General features: G+C 40.5%; 2 protein-coding genes across 7 annotated transcripts in view; one reads left to right on the top strand and one right to left on the bottom strand.

Annotated features, from left to right (window-relative positions):
• INVS (inversin) overlaps nt 1-6,299 on the bottom strand; it is a 157,482-nt gene extending 151,183 nt beyond the window's left edge. For 4 of the 6 annotated variants that reach the window (XM_034664198.1, XM_034664202.1, XM_034664203.1 and 1 more), the window contains exons 1-2: nt 5,859-6,137; nt 2,270-2,399 (exon numbers count right to left, since the gene is read on the bottom strand). In XM_034664198.1, coding sequence (XP_034520089.1) covers nt 2,270-2,375 — 106 coding nt within the window. In that variant the 5' untranslated portion in view covers nt 2,376-2,399; nt 5,859-6,137. Of the gene's footprint in view, nt 1-2,269; nt 2,400-3,463; nt 3,592-5,858; nt 6,138-6,174 lie in introns of those variants that run through there. The other 2 variants (XM_034664199.1, XM_034664200.1) reach the window with 2 other exon arrangements.
• Nucleotides 6,180-13,373, top strand: part of ERP44 (endoplasmic reticulum protein 44) — a 92,417-nt gene continuing 85,223 nt past the window's right edge. Inside the window, exon 1 of the mRNA XM_002914924.4 lies at nt 6,180-6,471. Coding sequence (XP_002914970.3) covers nt 6,415-6,471 — 57 coding nt within the window. The 5' untranslated portion in view covers nt 6,180-6,414. The remainder of the gene's footprint in view (nt 6,472-13,373) is intronic.

The raw sequence follows: 13,373 nt of genomic DNA, 5'->3' as shown, positions 1-13,373 counted from the left end.
TGACAATGGCAGAGCCAAGTCCTAGCAGCATCCCTGGATGATTTTGTGATGTGGAGATTTCTATCCACCAGAGACTGCCCACTTATATTTGCACTATGGTGAGAATAAAACGTACTTCTACCTTTCTTAAGTCACTGCCAGAGCAGTTCAGCCTGTGACTGATACAGTTATGACGGGAAGTGGAGAGATATGACAACACCTAGAGTGGGATGAAGGAATACGGAAGGGATTTTTAAATAATAGAGACAACAGAGCACGTTCAAATATTGATGGGAAGGATATGAAATCAAAGAAAAGGTTGAAGGGGTAATAATTAGAAGTTTTTTTAAAAAAATGGAAGCAAGGTCCCCGAGAAGGTAGGAAAGGACGGAATGAATACAAAGCATGCGTGGAAGACGTTTGACAGAAAGAGATATTTGCTCTGTTTTGGCAGAAAGAGAGAAGATGGGTGCAGATGTAGGTTGGTTTGTAGATATCATGCTGAAAGGTGAGGAAGTTCCTACTTAAAGTCTTCATTTTCTGTGGGGAACATTAAAGCGTTAGATGAGAATGGAGGGAGGGAAGATTGGCGGTCAGAGGTATCAGTAGAGTGAGAAAATATGGAATACTCATTATGGAGAAATGTGGTGAGGTGAGCAGGAAGTGTTGAGTATCTACTCGAGGTAGGTAACCACAGTAGGGGACTACCAGTCTTTGTGACCAGTTAAATTGTCCAGGGGTTGGCAGAGGTATAGCGATTAGGTCCATCCACAGTTGGGATTGCAACAGCCAGGTTCGACAGAAGGTGAGGAAAAAAGATAACTTTTCTACGGTAAGAATTTTAACAGCAGACCACGGAATTAGGGCTGAATGGCAGGGAAAGTAAAGACAGAAGGAGATAGATGGTTGAAACTGCAGAAGATAATGGATGGCAAGTCTCAGTGACTTGAAAAAAAATTTTTTTTTAAAGATTTTATTTATTTATTTGAGAGAGAGAGACAGAGACATCGACAGAGATAGTGAGAGAGCATGAGCGGGGAGGAGAAGCCGGCTCCCCCTTCAGCAGGATTCGATCCCAGGACCCTGAGATAATGACCTGAGCAAAAGACAGTCACTTAACCAACTGAGCCACCTGGTGCCCCTTGAAAAACTATTGTTCTCATTAGTAGGTGAACTGGAAGTAACAGAGTTTTAATTGAATGGTGGAATGTTTGAATGAATGACTCAGATTACTGGAAGATATCCCATTCCAAGGAATAACTGTGAAAGCAGGTAGCTGACTTGAAGCTGAGGTATCAGGAGATAATGTCTCTGATAGAGAAGAGAAAGCTTCATAGAGTATGTAGTAAAAGAATTTTGTCTTTAAAGATATGTAAGAGTGTAGCAGAGAAGAGGATAAGGAGGTGAGGGGTAGAAAAGAGGAGGGGGGACAGATATATAGAGAAAAGAAAAAATTCATGACATTTTGGGGAATGGAAAGAATAGCCAGAGTTTACGGTGCATGGATAGAAGTTTTTGGAGAAACTGGAAATGTAGGACAAAAATGAATTCTGATGGAACCAGTATGGAAATTCAAGTAGTCTGGACTTTATTTTAAAGCCCCAAGTTGTCAATCATGTCACTAGACACCAGTATGTAAAAAGATTAAAAACAATACACATTTTTATTTCTTTTCTTGAAATAAAGACTAATGACTTCTGAATAGGTGGAAATGTGGGGTTTTTTTTTTAATATCTGAAAAATTCTTACCCATTTTTGTCCTTGAATACTGTCTCTCCTACTCAGTTTGTTCTCTCCTTCCAGGACTTTAATATTGGGCCTCTCTCTCTCTATCTATATGCTAGGGAGAATACTGAATCAATTTGAATCAATTGAATCAATGATAGGGAGAACACCGAATCAACTTTAAATCATTACCGCTTAAGTTATTTGTAAGCTTTAGTACCTTGGGTATATACTAAATGTAAAAGATCATTATTATTAACTATCTCATTCTAGACCTCTATTACTATAAAGATGAATTAATTCTCTTAGCACCTTAGAGTACGTATCCAGATTCAGTGTCAAGCACACAGATATTTCTCAAGTACTTTTCACCTAATCCTAATCCATATTCTTATGGATTCTTAAATTTCAGGACTTAATTACTTTCTTGTTCAAGTTCTGCAATGAAATATAAATAATGATATGTTGCTATTAAAATGTGAGTACATTGCATAAAACTACGATTAACACACTCCCTTAGGACAGAGTTATTTTTAAAGTTTCTCTATTCATGGGGACCACTTACCTATGATGAGCCTGTGAAGAGCACCCTTATCTCCATTAATAGCAGCAGCATGAACTTGGGATGCTAATGAGGAGCCAGGAAAGAACAAGTTCTCTGATCTGTTCATAGTCTTCTCAACAACTGGAACACCCTGAAACAATGATTTAAACCATGACTATACACAGAAAACATTTCTGAGGGGCGCTTGAGTGGCTCAGTCGGCTAAGCGTCTGCGTTTGGCTCAAGTCATGATCCCAGGGTTCTGGGATCGAGCCCGACGTTGGGCTCCCTGCTCAGTGGGGAGCCTGCTTCTTTTCTCCCTCTGCTGCTCCCCTTGCTTGTGCTCTAAAATAAATAAATAAAATCTTAAAAAAAAAAAAAGTATGTGCATGCTAGGATTCAAAAAGTCTGCAGTCCTGGTCCCACCTAGAATCACCATAATGAGGCAAATTAGATGACCCTTCATACAAGTTGCTCATCTGTAAAATGAGAGGGTTGGAGGCTTCCAAGACTCTTATCAGGGATTATCTTTTTTTTTTTTTAAGATTCCATTTATTTATTTGACAGAGAGAGACAGACAGTGAGAGACGGAATATGAGCAGGGGGAGTGAGAGAGGGAGAAGCAGGCCTCCTGCTGAGCAGGGACACCCCCCCCCAACACAGGGCTCCATCCCAGAACCCTGGGGTCACAACCTGAGCCGAAGGCAAACGCCCAATGACTGAACCACTCAGGCGCCCCAATATCAGGGGTTATCTGAGGAAAAAAAGGAGGCTCACTATTTAACCTTAGGCACAGGGCTCAAAAGCCACAGTGACTTCTTTTTTAAAAAATATATTTAATTAATTAATTAATTAGAAAGAGAATGAGAGCAGAGCAGGGGGAGCAGCAGAGAGAGAGAGGGAGAAGCAGACTCGCCACTGATTAGGGAGCCTGATGTGGGGCTCAATCCCAGGGCCTGAAGATCATGACCTGAGCTGAAGACAGACTCTTAACTGATTGAGCCACCCAGGCGCCCCAAGCCACAATGCCTTCTGATTTGATTCCACATAATTCTAAACATCAGAACTGATATTGGTAATAAAGATGATGAATAAGCTACAAAAGGGTTATGATGTGAACTTAATTGTCAGGTCAGAATCAACTCAATTTAAATGCTAAATTAAAAGGTACTTTGTTCTGTACATAAATAAATAAATAAATAAATAAATAAATACTTAGTTCTTTCTCATGCTGACGAAAGGAAGAATTTCTTTTTGTCTCTCCTTATGTCTCTTGACCTTGGGATTTTGCTTGGAAAACTATAGTAGGATTAACCATATTTCATTGGGAAAAGTCAAGCACCTGATGGGAAGGAAAAAGGGGTAGTTGCATCAATGATCTTAAACTTCCTTCCTAAAGGTAAGATGCTCTATGAAAGCTGAATGCCTGCAAGAACCAGGAAGGTAAAAAAGTGTAAGAAACAAAGGGAGTCATGCGGAGCGCGGCAAACTGGAGCATACATGCATGTCTAAAGAAAGCAGCTGCTAAGCAGCTAGTTCACAGCTGCCAAAAGGTCAGACAAGCCCTCTTCCGATTTCACCAAAAAGCGTCACTCCAATCTCTGACTCCGGAGGATCTGGGAGCTTTATAGGAGAAATTTATCACTACTGATGAGCTGGTACTTGTGTTGTCATTGACAAGGATTATTGGTTCAAATTCTGCCTTAAAGTGAAAGTGTTTTCTTAATTTTGGTAAAGGTCAGCTCTTCATGTCTTTATTTTGCTGACAATTTGAGTTAACATGCTGGCAGAAAATACGGGCTTTGTGAGACACTTCTGTCATGTCAGAAAAACCACTGTCACAGGCAGGATTATGTTAGTGACTTGAAAGAAGCTACAAAATGGGTGGAGGTAGAAACACAAGAAAGGAGGAATTGCATGGGGGCTGTAGGCCTGATTCTGTTAATAATAAGCAGCATGCCCTTAGGCTACCTCAGCTCTCAGATTTTCTGTAAAATATGAGCAATGAAAAAGGTAGACTATGTTGATTCATTCAGTAAGTTGAGGGCTATGTGCTAGGTGCTGTTCTGCACTCTAATACATGTCATTTCAGATTCTAAGCGGTCAGAGTTTTAGGCATATCAGAATCACACACACACACACACACACACACACACACACACACACACCTCTTCACACCCTTTGAAAAATACACTGAAGTTTGATCTCAGTTATATACATTTCACCTAATAAGTGTTAGCACTTAACACAGTAACAGGTACATAGCTGGTATCAGTAAATATTTGTCCAATGAAAAGTCATAGGCTGAGTGCTAAGTCCAGAGGGCCAGCAGGATCAAAGTTTAATTTCTTGGACTAAAGAGGTCATACTCATGAGCATCTGCTCTTTTTTGAATTCCCCATTTCTGTCTCTTCTGTCAGAGAGGTAGTGAATGGCCTAGAGAAAAGAACACAAGACTAGAAGAGAGCGACCTAACTAAAAGTCTTGGCTCTACCACCATCTAATTTTGCCACCCTGGGAAAAATGTTCTCTAGGGTCCTTTTCTACCTCAAAAAACATATATATGTCGGGGCACCTGGGTGGCACAGCGGTTAAGCGTCTGCCTTCGGCTCAGGGCGTGATCCTGGCGTTATGGGATCGAGCCCCACATCAGGCTCCTCTGCCATGAGCCTGCTTCTTCCTCTCCCACTCCCCCTGCTTGTGTTCCCTCTCTCGCTGGCTGTCTCTCTCTCTCTGTCGAATAAATAAATAAAAATCTTAAAAAAAAACCATATATATGTCTACACACACACACACATATATGATGCTGTTTTTTTGTAATTTTTATAGATGAACAGCAAAACCACTTTGTCAATTATAAAGTGCCATAAAATGTAGCGATATCATTAACTAATTATAAAACCAGCCAGTGTAATACATGCTCTAATAATTATAAAATTATATAAATTATATAAAATTATAAAACTAGTGGTGCGGCAGTCACAAGCAAAGAAGAGTCATTCTGATCAGGACTCAAGGGTTGGGTTTTGGGGAAGTTCTCAGAGATGGTGACATTTGAGATGGCATTCCTGATAGCTAAGGCCATTTCACGGCAGCAGGAAAGCTGGAGTACAGGCAAGGAGTAGGAAGAGCTTCAAAAGAGCAGAATGCCTCCCTGGTACTTAGTACTGATTGTGTGGCTAATATCTGGGACACGTGGACCTGGCTCGGTGTTTGTAGATGAGGCTGGGAAGCTAACTAGGGCCAGATTAAGGTCCTCAATTGCTTGGCTAATGAATTTCGTAATTACCCTGTAGGAGTGATCCACGCATTAGTAGCAATCACAGTCGCACTGAGCTTTTCAGTTTACAACGTGCTTTCCCATATCTACTCCCTACACGAGCCCACAGAGACAATTAGGGATAGTTATTGACTCATTCAACTGAGGCCCTGAGAGGTGACTCCAACTTTATAATGCAGTAATTAGTGCAGAAAGAAGAGGCAGAAGGCGAGGAGGCTAGTGATGAAGGATCAGGGCACAGCCCAGGCCAGGAGGGCCTGGAGTCTGAGGCACGGGCCAGGGCAATGCAGATCGATCGGAGATTCCCCAGCCAGGCCCCTTCCTACTCACCCTCGCCTCCTCCAGGACTCACGTCCCGGGGACGGCTCCAGGAGGCACGACCCCCAGTGGGCCGCCCCTCCCGCCAGGACAATACACTATATCCGGCTGGGAGAGACCCCAGCGCGCTGAAACTAGAAGAACCCCTCCGAAGGCCGCCCGAGGCGCTCGACCGCATGCCCTCTGGGAATTGTAGTTCCCATCCCCTAAAAACAGAGGTTCACCGCCCTCCGCCCTTTCTATCCCACAGAACCCCGCGCACGGAGGACTCGGCGGCCCTGGGCCGAGAGCCTGATGGGAAAGAAGTCCTGGATGCCCGATGACGTACTCAGTGAGAGTGGTGCAGAACTACATTTCCCAATATGCTCCGAGGTGGGCAGGACCCGGAAGTGAGGGTGTGCGAGGCCTCTCTGGAAGTTGTCCCGGGTGTTCGCTGCTGGAGCTCCGGGTCCAAAGGACGAGGTCCTGCTGCCGGGAGGATCGTCCGCTGCTGCCGGCTCCCGGAGCCCAGCCCTTTCCTAACCCAACCCAACCCTGCCCAGTCCCAGCCGCAATCCCCGGCGTTACCATGAATCCTGCCGTCTTCCTATCCTTACCCGACCTCAGATGCTCCCTGCTGCTCCTGGTGAGTGAGTGAAGGAATGACAGACCCTTCGACAGACTCTCGGATGGCCTCACGCCCTCGCTAAGGGGGAACACAGCTGCCCCCACCCTTGCCTTCCTATCTTTTCTTCCAGTAGCGGAATGCATCCTCCCCCGCTCCTTTCGGTCTCTGCATCCGTCGGTACGCTTCCCAGGCCCGGGGTACCTGAGAAACCACGGTCGGAGGTTGGGACCTGTAAACTGGAGAATTAACCGTGGGGGAAGGATACGTGGGAGGGTCACGGGCGAGGAGCTCTCCCTTCCCCCCAGACTAACGGAGGTTGTTTCAGGCTCGAGGGTATATGGACCTGCTAGTAGCTTGAATCGAAAAGGACGGGAGAGAGCTACTGTTCCCTCCCACCCCTTTCTTTTGGGAAGGCCGACAGGTGCTGGGGTCCTGTGAATCTCACACTAGAGCTCTGAAACGGTGCCCGGGTTGGCAGAGCCCTCTGTTGTGGCTTGATGCGATTGGTTGGGAACCCGGAACTGGAGTCAGATTTGGAGTCCACCCGGGGAATAAAGGTTTGAAGGGTGGAGACAGTGATTATCTGAAAACCTCAGCTCAAGGCCTCCCTCAGATTTTGTCATACATCCCCCTCCCCGAAATTTAAACAGAATTTTCAGTGCTCTTGATTTGAGAATGACCAGGTCTTCTGCATACATTTGCACTCATTCCTAAACTCCCTCACCTGCTTGGCTCCATCCCATTCTATAAAGGAATCTTTCCCCAATTCCTCTTCCTCCAAAGTATATCTCGAATGTGCAACCCAAGTAATTCAGGCTGCAGGTCAAATTGAGACAAAAGTGAAGGACGGACTCCATATGGCAAAATGACGTACCTTTAATTGAGCCGTTTTTATCATACAATATTTGAAAATAATTGTAGTAGATTTTGAAAAACCGAATTTAAGATGAACATTGAGTCAAAATCACTTTTTTTTTTTTTTACAATTTAAAAACCATAATTAAGTGATTCACAGAAAGTTGTATAGCTAGCTGGTTACCGGCAGAACTGGGCCTTGAAGCCCGTCTGTTGACTTGCATTGCTTATTCCACCATAGCATGTTAAATTTTTAATATTTGTGTTTGAAATTCTTAATTTCTCTCTCCTCCTTCTCCACCCCCCCCCCTTTTTCTTCTCTCCCCTCTCCCTGTTTTTTCTTTCTGATTTGTAAGTCCTACTAAAAAGCTATGTAGAGTATTTGGATCTTTACAGAGGAAAAGCACTATGAAAAACTAACAGGGATGTCAAAGTACTTTTGAGAACTAAGAGTTGAATATAAACATGTAATATTAAATAATGAAGTGTCTTATTCCCATTTCTTATGCAGCAGTGAGTGACTTCTGTATAGAGGAAAATATTCTGTAGAGAGCTCTTTTTGGTAATTGCATTAATACACTGTGCTTCTCTTTTCCTTCTAGAATTACTGGGATAAGGGTCTTTGTTATTAAAGACTACTCTCACTTTAAAGATACTAGATATTAATCTTTTCCCTATCCATAAAATGATAAAATGGTCTGAATTGTGAGTTGTCTGCTAGAAATTACTTTTAGGTTACAAAAAACAAAAACAAACAAAATCAACCAAAAAGACAAAGGACAAAAATCTTAAGACATTAGAAAAGTTGAAATACTGAGTAGGAGAACTACATCAGATGCACTTCCCTGGAGTGGTATGTTTGGTTGTAGAACTTAGTTTAAGAAGGAAAAAGTACTTATTTTGAGATAACTCATACTTTTTATAGAAAACATACAAATCCATTAAGTATAAAAAGATTTTTTCCCTAATAATTCTGAAGTCAGTTAACAATTTGTGTATTTAAGTAAATGTAGAGGAATAGAAACTTAGAAGACATTTTAGAGAATACTTATAAAGTTAATGGGCTGGAAGATAAAGCCCTAGAAAAGGTATAATAAACCAGAATTACAAGTCAAGCTAGATTCAGTTTGAACATAGTGTTTGCCAAAGCAGTTTTAATTATCACAGACTAGTTAGCAAATATTTATAAAACATCTGTTTAATCACTACTTGAGTTATCTAACTGGTAATTCTGTCCTAGTGATGGAACCTGCTTCTTCAGCATCCCACCTGTCTAAAAATATATCCTTTATCTTCCCCAATGTACTTTCTTCCTCCTCCCTCCAACTTCCGCTCTCAGACTTCAAGTTACTCCCTCCCACATACAGTCATTGAATATCCAAGTTCCCACCTTGCTGAGGTCATCATTTTTGCCTCAAATGGCCTGCCCTAAAAAGCCATATGTTCTCTTACTACAGTATTTTTTTTCAGGCACACTGTACCTCAGCCCTAAAGAACTAAATCTGTTCAGAGTTAGTGCTGTTCATAAGATAATAGCTGAAACATATAATCCTTAAACTTTGTAGAAAAATATTTTTCTTTTCCCTGATCTCAAAAACATTTTGGAGCATAGCACTGTATGCCTAAAAAGCCTTTCCGGGATGGGTAACTAAACACACAAGCTCAGTGTGGTAACTTTTTTCCTAGGCTTTCATATATATTTTGTATTTGTATTTATGTATTATATATATATTTAAATGTGTATGTCTCTATTTAAAATCAAGGTCTTAGAAAATGAGTTCTTTCATTTCAGGTTGTTTTAGGAAATACCCCTATTGCCTTTAAATTGTTTTTAAACTCCACTGAATTTGCAGTATGCCTTGGACAAAGTGAGGTAGTCTAGATGTGCTGATTTTGGGTAAATCAGAAATTTGAGTCACCTGGCAAATGCAATGAGGCTTTAATGCTCCTCATACCTTTTCTGTACTTCACTATGTATTTTCTTTCTGTTATGGTTTGGGTTGATTTATTGGGTGTGTGTTTACAGCTTTAGTTCTGAACTTTATATAAATCTGTGCCCCCCTAACTGTTCATCATATTTTGTGGATGATTTGAATGCTGGAGACAGCAGTGATTCTCTGCTACGGCACTGTGTATACAATGCCTGTATTGGGAAATTGCTTCCAGTTGTGTGTGAGTTTTTTTGTTTTGTTTTGTTTTTGTTTTTGTTTTGGAGGGGGAGCTGGGGGCGGGGCAGGGCAGGGAGCAGAAGAGGGGTCAGAGCTAGAGAGAGAGAGAGAGAGAGATCTTAAGCAGGCTCTGCACCCAGCATGGAGCCAGATGCTGGGCTCAATCTCATAACTCTTAGATCATGACCTGAGCTGAAATCAGGAGTGGGACACTTAACCGACTGAGCCACCCAGGCCCCCTCATTTTCTTTTCTTGTAATTTATTGTTGAGGAAACTGGATCCTCTGTCATTCAGAATTTCCCATATTTGGATATTGCTGATGGTATCCTTGTGTGTGGTTTGATGTTTCTCTCTTCCTTGTGTTTCCTATAAATTTGTAATTAAATTTACGTGGTCTCAACCACCAATTCAGTGTGTAGCTTGATTTGTTTCATTTAGCTTTCATTTTTTAGTTTTCAAAAACTTACCTTCTAGTGTATAATTATGTAAAATTTACTCCTTCCAAAACCAAATCTATAAAGCAAACTATTTGGATGAATCTAGCTTCTTTTCCTGTCTGTATGTTCTTATCCCTCCTAATATAAGAACTTTAAAAATATTTTTGAAAGAGTAGGCAGTCTGCTTGTATGTATGTGTATATGTTTCTCCCTCCCCTGTGGTAAACCATAGCATATTATACTTTACTTTTCTTTTTCTTTTTCAACTTACAAGCATATGTAAGTGTTAAATCACCAAGTTGTACACAACTAATATTACACTGTATGTTAACTAACTGGAATTTAAATAAAAACTTTAAAAAAAGGGTGTATCCTAGAGTTCGGGATAGAAATTCCCTTATTTCTTCTTAAAGTGCTTATTGCTCCACTTGGTAGATATACCATATCCTCTCTTATTTCCATTCTTCTGCTGTAACAAATAGTTGTGGAAAGATTATCTGCTGTATACTTGTTTTTGCTAGTGTATCTTTGAGATAGACTCCTGTAAGTGAAGTTGCTAAGGCAAAAGGTAAATGTATGTGTAACTTTGTAGCTGTTGCTAGATTCTGCAAAATTCCTCTCCATAGGAGTTTTGCCAGTTTGTGATTTTACCAACAGTGTAACAAGATTACCTTATATCCTTGTTAACAAGGTATGATGTGGACAGATAGGGTGTTTGTCAATCTGATAGGTAGGAAATGGTATCTCAGTGCATTTTGATTTGATTCTCTTTTAATATGAGTGTGATTGAGCTTTTTTATGGGTTAAGGCCATTTGCATTCGAGTTCTTAACTCATTATTTCTTTAATTGATTCTGTGATGCAGCTAGGTTGAGAGGCACGGGAATATATTACCCTCTCAATTCAGTAAGTGAGTTAAAACTTGTAAAAACCTTGGAGAAGATGTCTGAATGCTGCAGTTATGTAAAGCTTTTTTTCTAGGGGCGCCTGAGTGGCTCAGTTGGTTAAGCAGCCACCTCTTGGTTCGTGGGATCCATCCCGCTTCCCCCCACCCCCAGTCTGATTTCACTCTCAGTGGTGAATCTGCTGGTGAGTCTCTCTGTCCCTCTGCCCCTCCCCCCTGCTCCCTCCTGCATGTTGTGTCTCTAAAATAAATCTTAAAAAAAAAAAAAAAACTTTTTCTATACTGACCATGATTTGTAATAGCTTTATGATAACGTAGCCTTTAGATACACTTTAATTTACTTCTTTTGTTAAGACATTTAGATTATTGGTTATTTGCAATTTTTCACAGAAAAAAATGTACGAGAGATACATATATGATGTTTACTGCAAATCTCCAAATACATCGTCAGGATACTTTTCTAGAATTGTATTTCTTGGTTCATATGGTATGTCTATTCTTTGGGATTTCTGATACATTGTACCAAATTGCCCTGCTGAACAGTTGTATCAGTGTGTAATCTACGAACAATGTATGCATATGTGGGAGTCCTCACACTCTAATCAACAGTGACTGTTTTTTTTAATCTATGCCAATTTAGTAGACCAAAATTGGCATCTGATTTATATTTACATTTCTTTGTTTACAACTAAAGCCGAATATGTTTTTATATATATTGACCATATATTATTCTCTTTGTGTGTATGTGTTTATTTGTCCCATTTTCAAGAAGTTGTTTACTCTTTTTTCCTCTAGTAATTCAGAATAGATATAGTCACAAGACAGAATTTAGGAACAGTGAAGAGTGTTACTCCTTTAATGTCTGTTCAAGAGGTAGCAGAGTACAAAGAATTGTGGACTTAATGTCCAGTATCTGTGTACAAGTTCTGTCTCTTCCATGTATTCACCATCGTAAACTTGGATAAATCACCTAACTAAATTTTTTGTATAAGGTAAGCGCATTGAATTCAGTAATTCAGGGATTCTTTGTGTAGTCTATTTTGTTTTTCAGAAAGGATATTTCTGTATCTCCCCTAATTATTATATTTAATATGTAATTGGATATTTCGTTAAAAAAATCTGACTTTTTAACAGGCTGCAGGTTTGTATCTCCTCACTCTGACCCAGTGAGGAATAGCAGGCCTTGGTCACAGCTTTTCTGATATTGACCACTGCTGTGCTCCATTTCATCTAACCAAGGAAGTGATTAAAAAGTGTGACTTTTCATAGCATTTATTGATCTTTAGCCTACCCTTAATTCCATTTAGGGGAACTGTCTGTGGCCCAGGCTGTAGGAACTTTGTATCATTGGTATTCTCTCTTCCTGTCATTTGAATGGATGTTTGCTATCCACTGTGGAAGAGAAGAATATAATTGAGATGCATAACATACTTCCCAGAAATTTATAATTCATCTGGGGAGAGAAGATGTGTATGTAAATAATTAGAATTCCAAAAGGAAAGTGATAGGTGCCCTTAAGTTATTTGTAGAAGTGGTTTATAGATCTTGCTACTCAGAAGTGTGGTTGGAAGCTTAGGCATCTGCATCAACTGCGAGTTTCTTCCAGTGCCCCCCACCCCTGGCTCAATCAGTCTGCGCTTGAACAGTGTACCCAGCTGCTTCATATATGACCATTAAAGTATGAGAAGTACAGCTGTAGATGTTTAAAGATTACTTCTCAGTGGGAGAATCAGAGAAGTCTTCTTGAAGAAAGCTGAGTAGGACCTTGAAGGATTAAATTGATGGGTTGATTTTCAGCCCTGAATGGAATAAATAAAAAGAGTTGTGCCGTTCAATTACTTAAGAGATCTCTTATTTGAATTGAATACCTGTGGTGTTTTTGTTTTAAAGAAGTCTTGCTCTCTGTCTTGCTGACGTGGCCAGATGTCAGAATTGGCCCTAAAGAAGTTGGCAAACCCTTTTGGCAGTTTCCTTTAAAATAGCTCATTATTACCTCAGCTGAAATAAAAATCATGGTCATTAGTGGATTCTAACCCGTGTTCCAATTACTCCATTCAAGAGGGAGGGAAAATGCCACTCTTCCAAAAGTCTCTTCTGTAATGTTGTGGCTGTCAGGTCTTGGTTATGTTTTTGTAAAGATTGAAATCAAATCCTGTTTATCCCTTGAGGATACTGTGGTCAAGATCTCTATGATTCCTCCAGATCTGTGATTTTCTCATCATGTATAACCTTGAGCGTTACATTTAACTCTAAGTCATCTGAGTGTGTAGACATGAACATTCCTAATAGAGAAAAGCAATGAAAGGGAAGAAGGGCATCATCTCAAATATTTTTATAGTATTTACTAAAGAAAACTGTTGCGTGATAGTAGAGTGCCAATACCTTTTCCATTTCTTCCTTAAGATTATCACAGTCTAGTAGTGGGAAGTTTGGGAATTGGATTTAAGAGATTTTAGAAAAAGTTCTTTCTTTAGGAATCAGAAGAGTTTTTGACCCTGGAAGAAAGGAATTGGAGCTCTCTTTATTTCTGTGGTACTCGACCATTAGTGTCTTGCT

Source organism: Ailuropoda melanoleuca, chromosome 7 (genome assembly GCF_002007445.2).
Source record: "Ailuropoda melanoleuca isolate Jingjing chromosome 7, ASM200744v2, whole genome shotgun sequence".
NCBI lineage: Eukaryota > Metazoa > Chordata > Mammalia > Carnivora > Ursidae > Ailuropoda > Ailuropoda melanoleuca.
The sequence above is the reverse complement of the archived record's forward strand: the minus strand, read 5'-3'. Positions and strand labels throughout refer to the sequence as shown.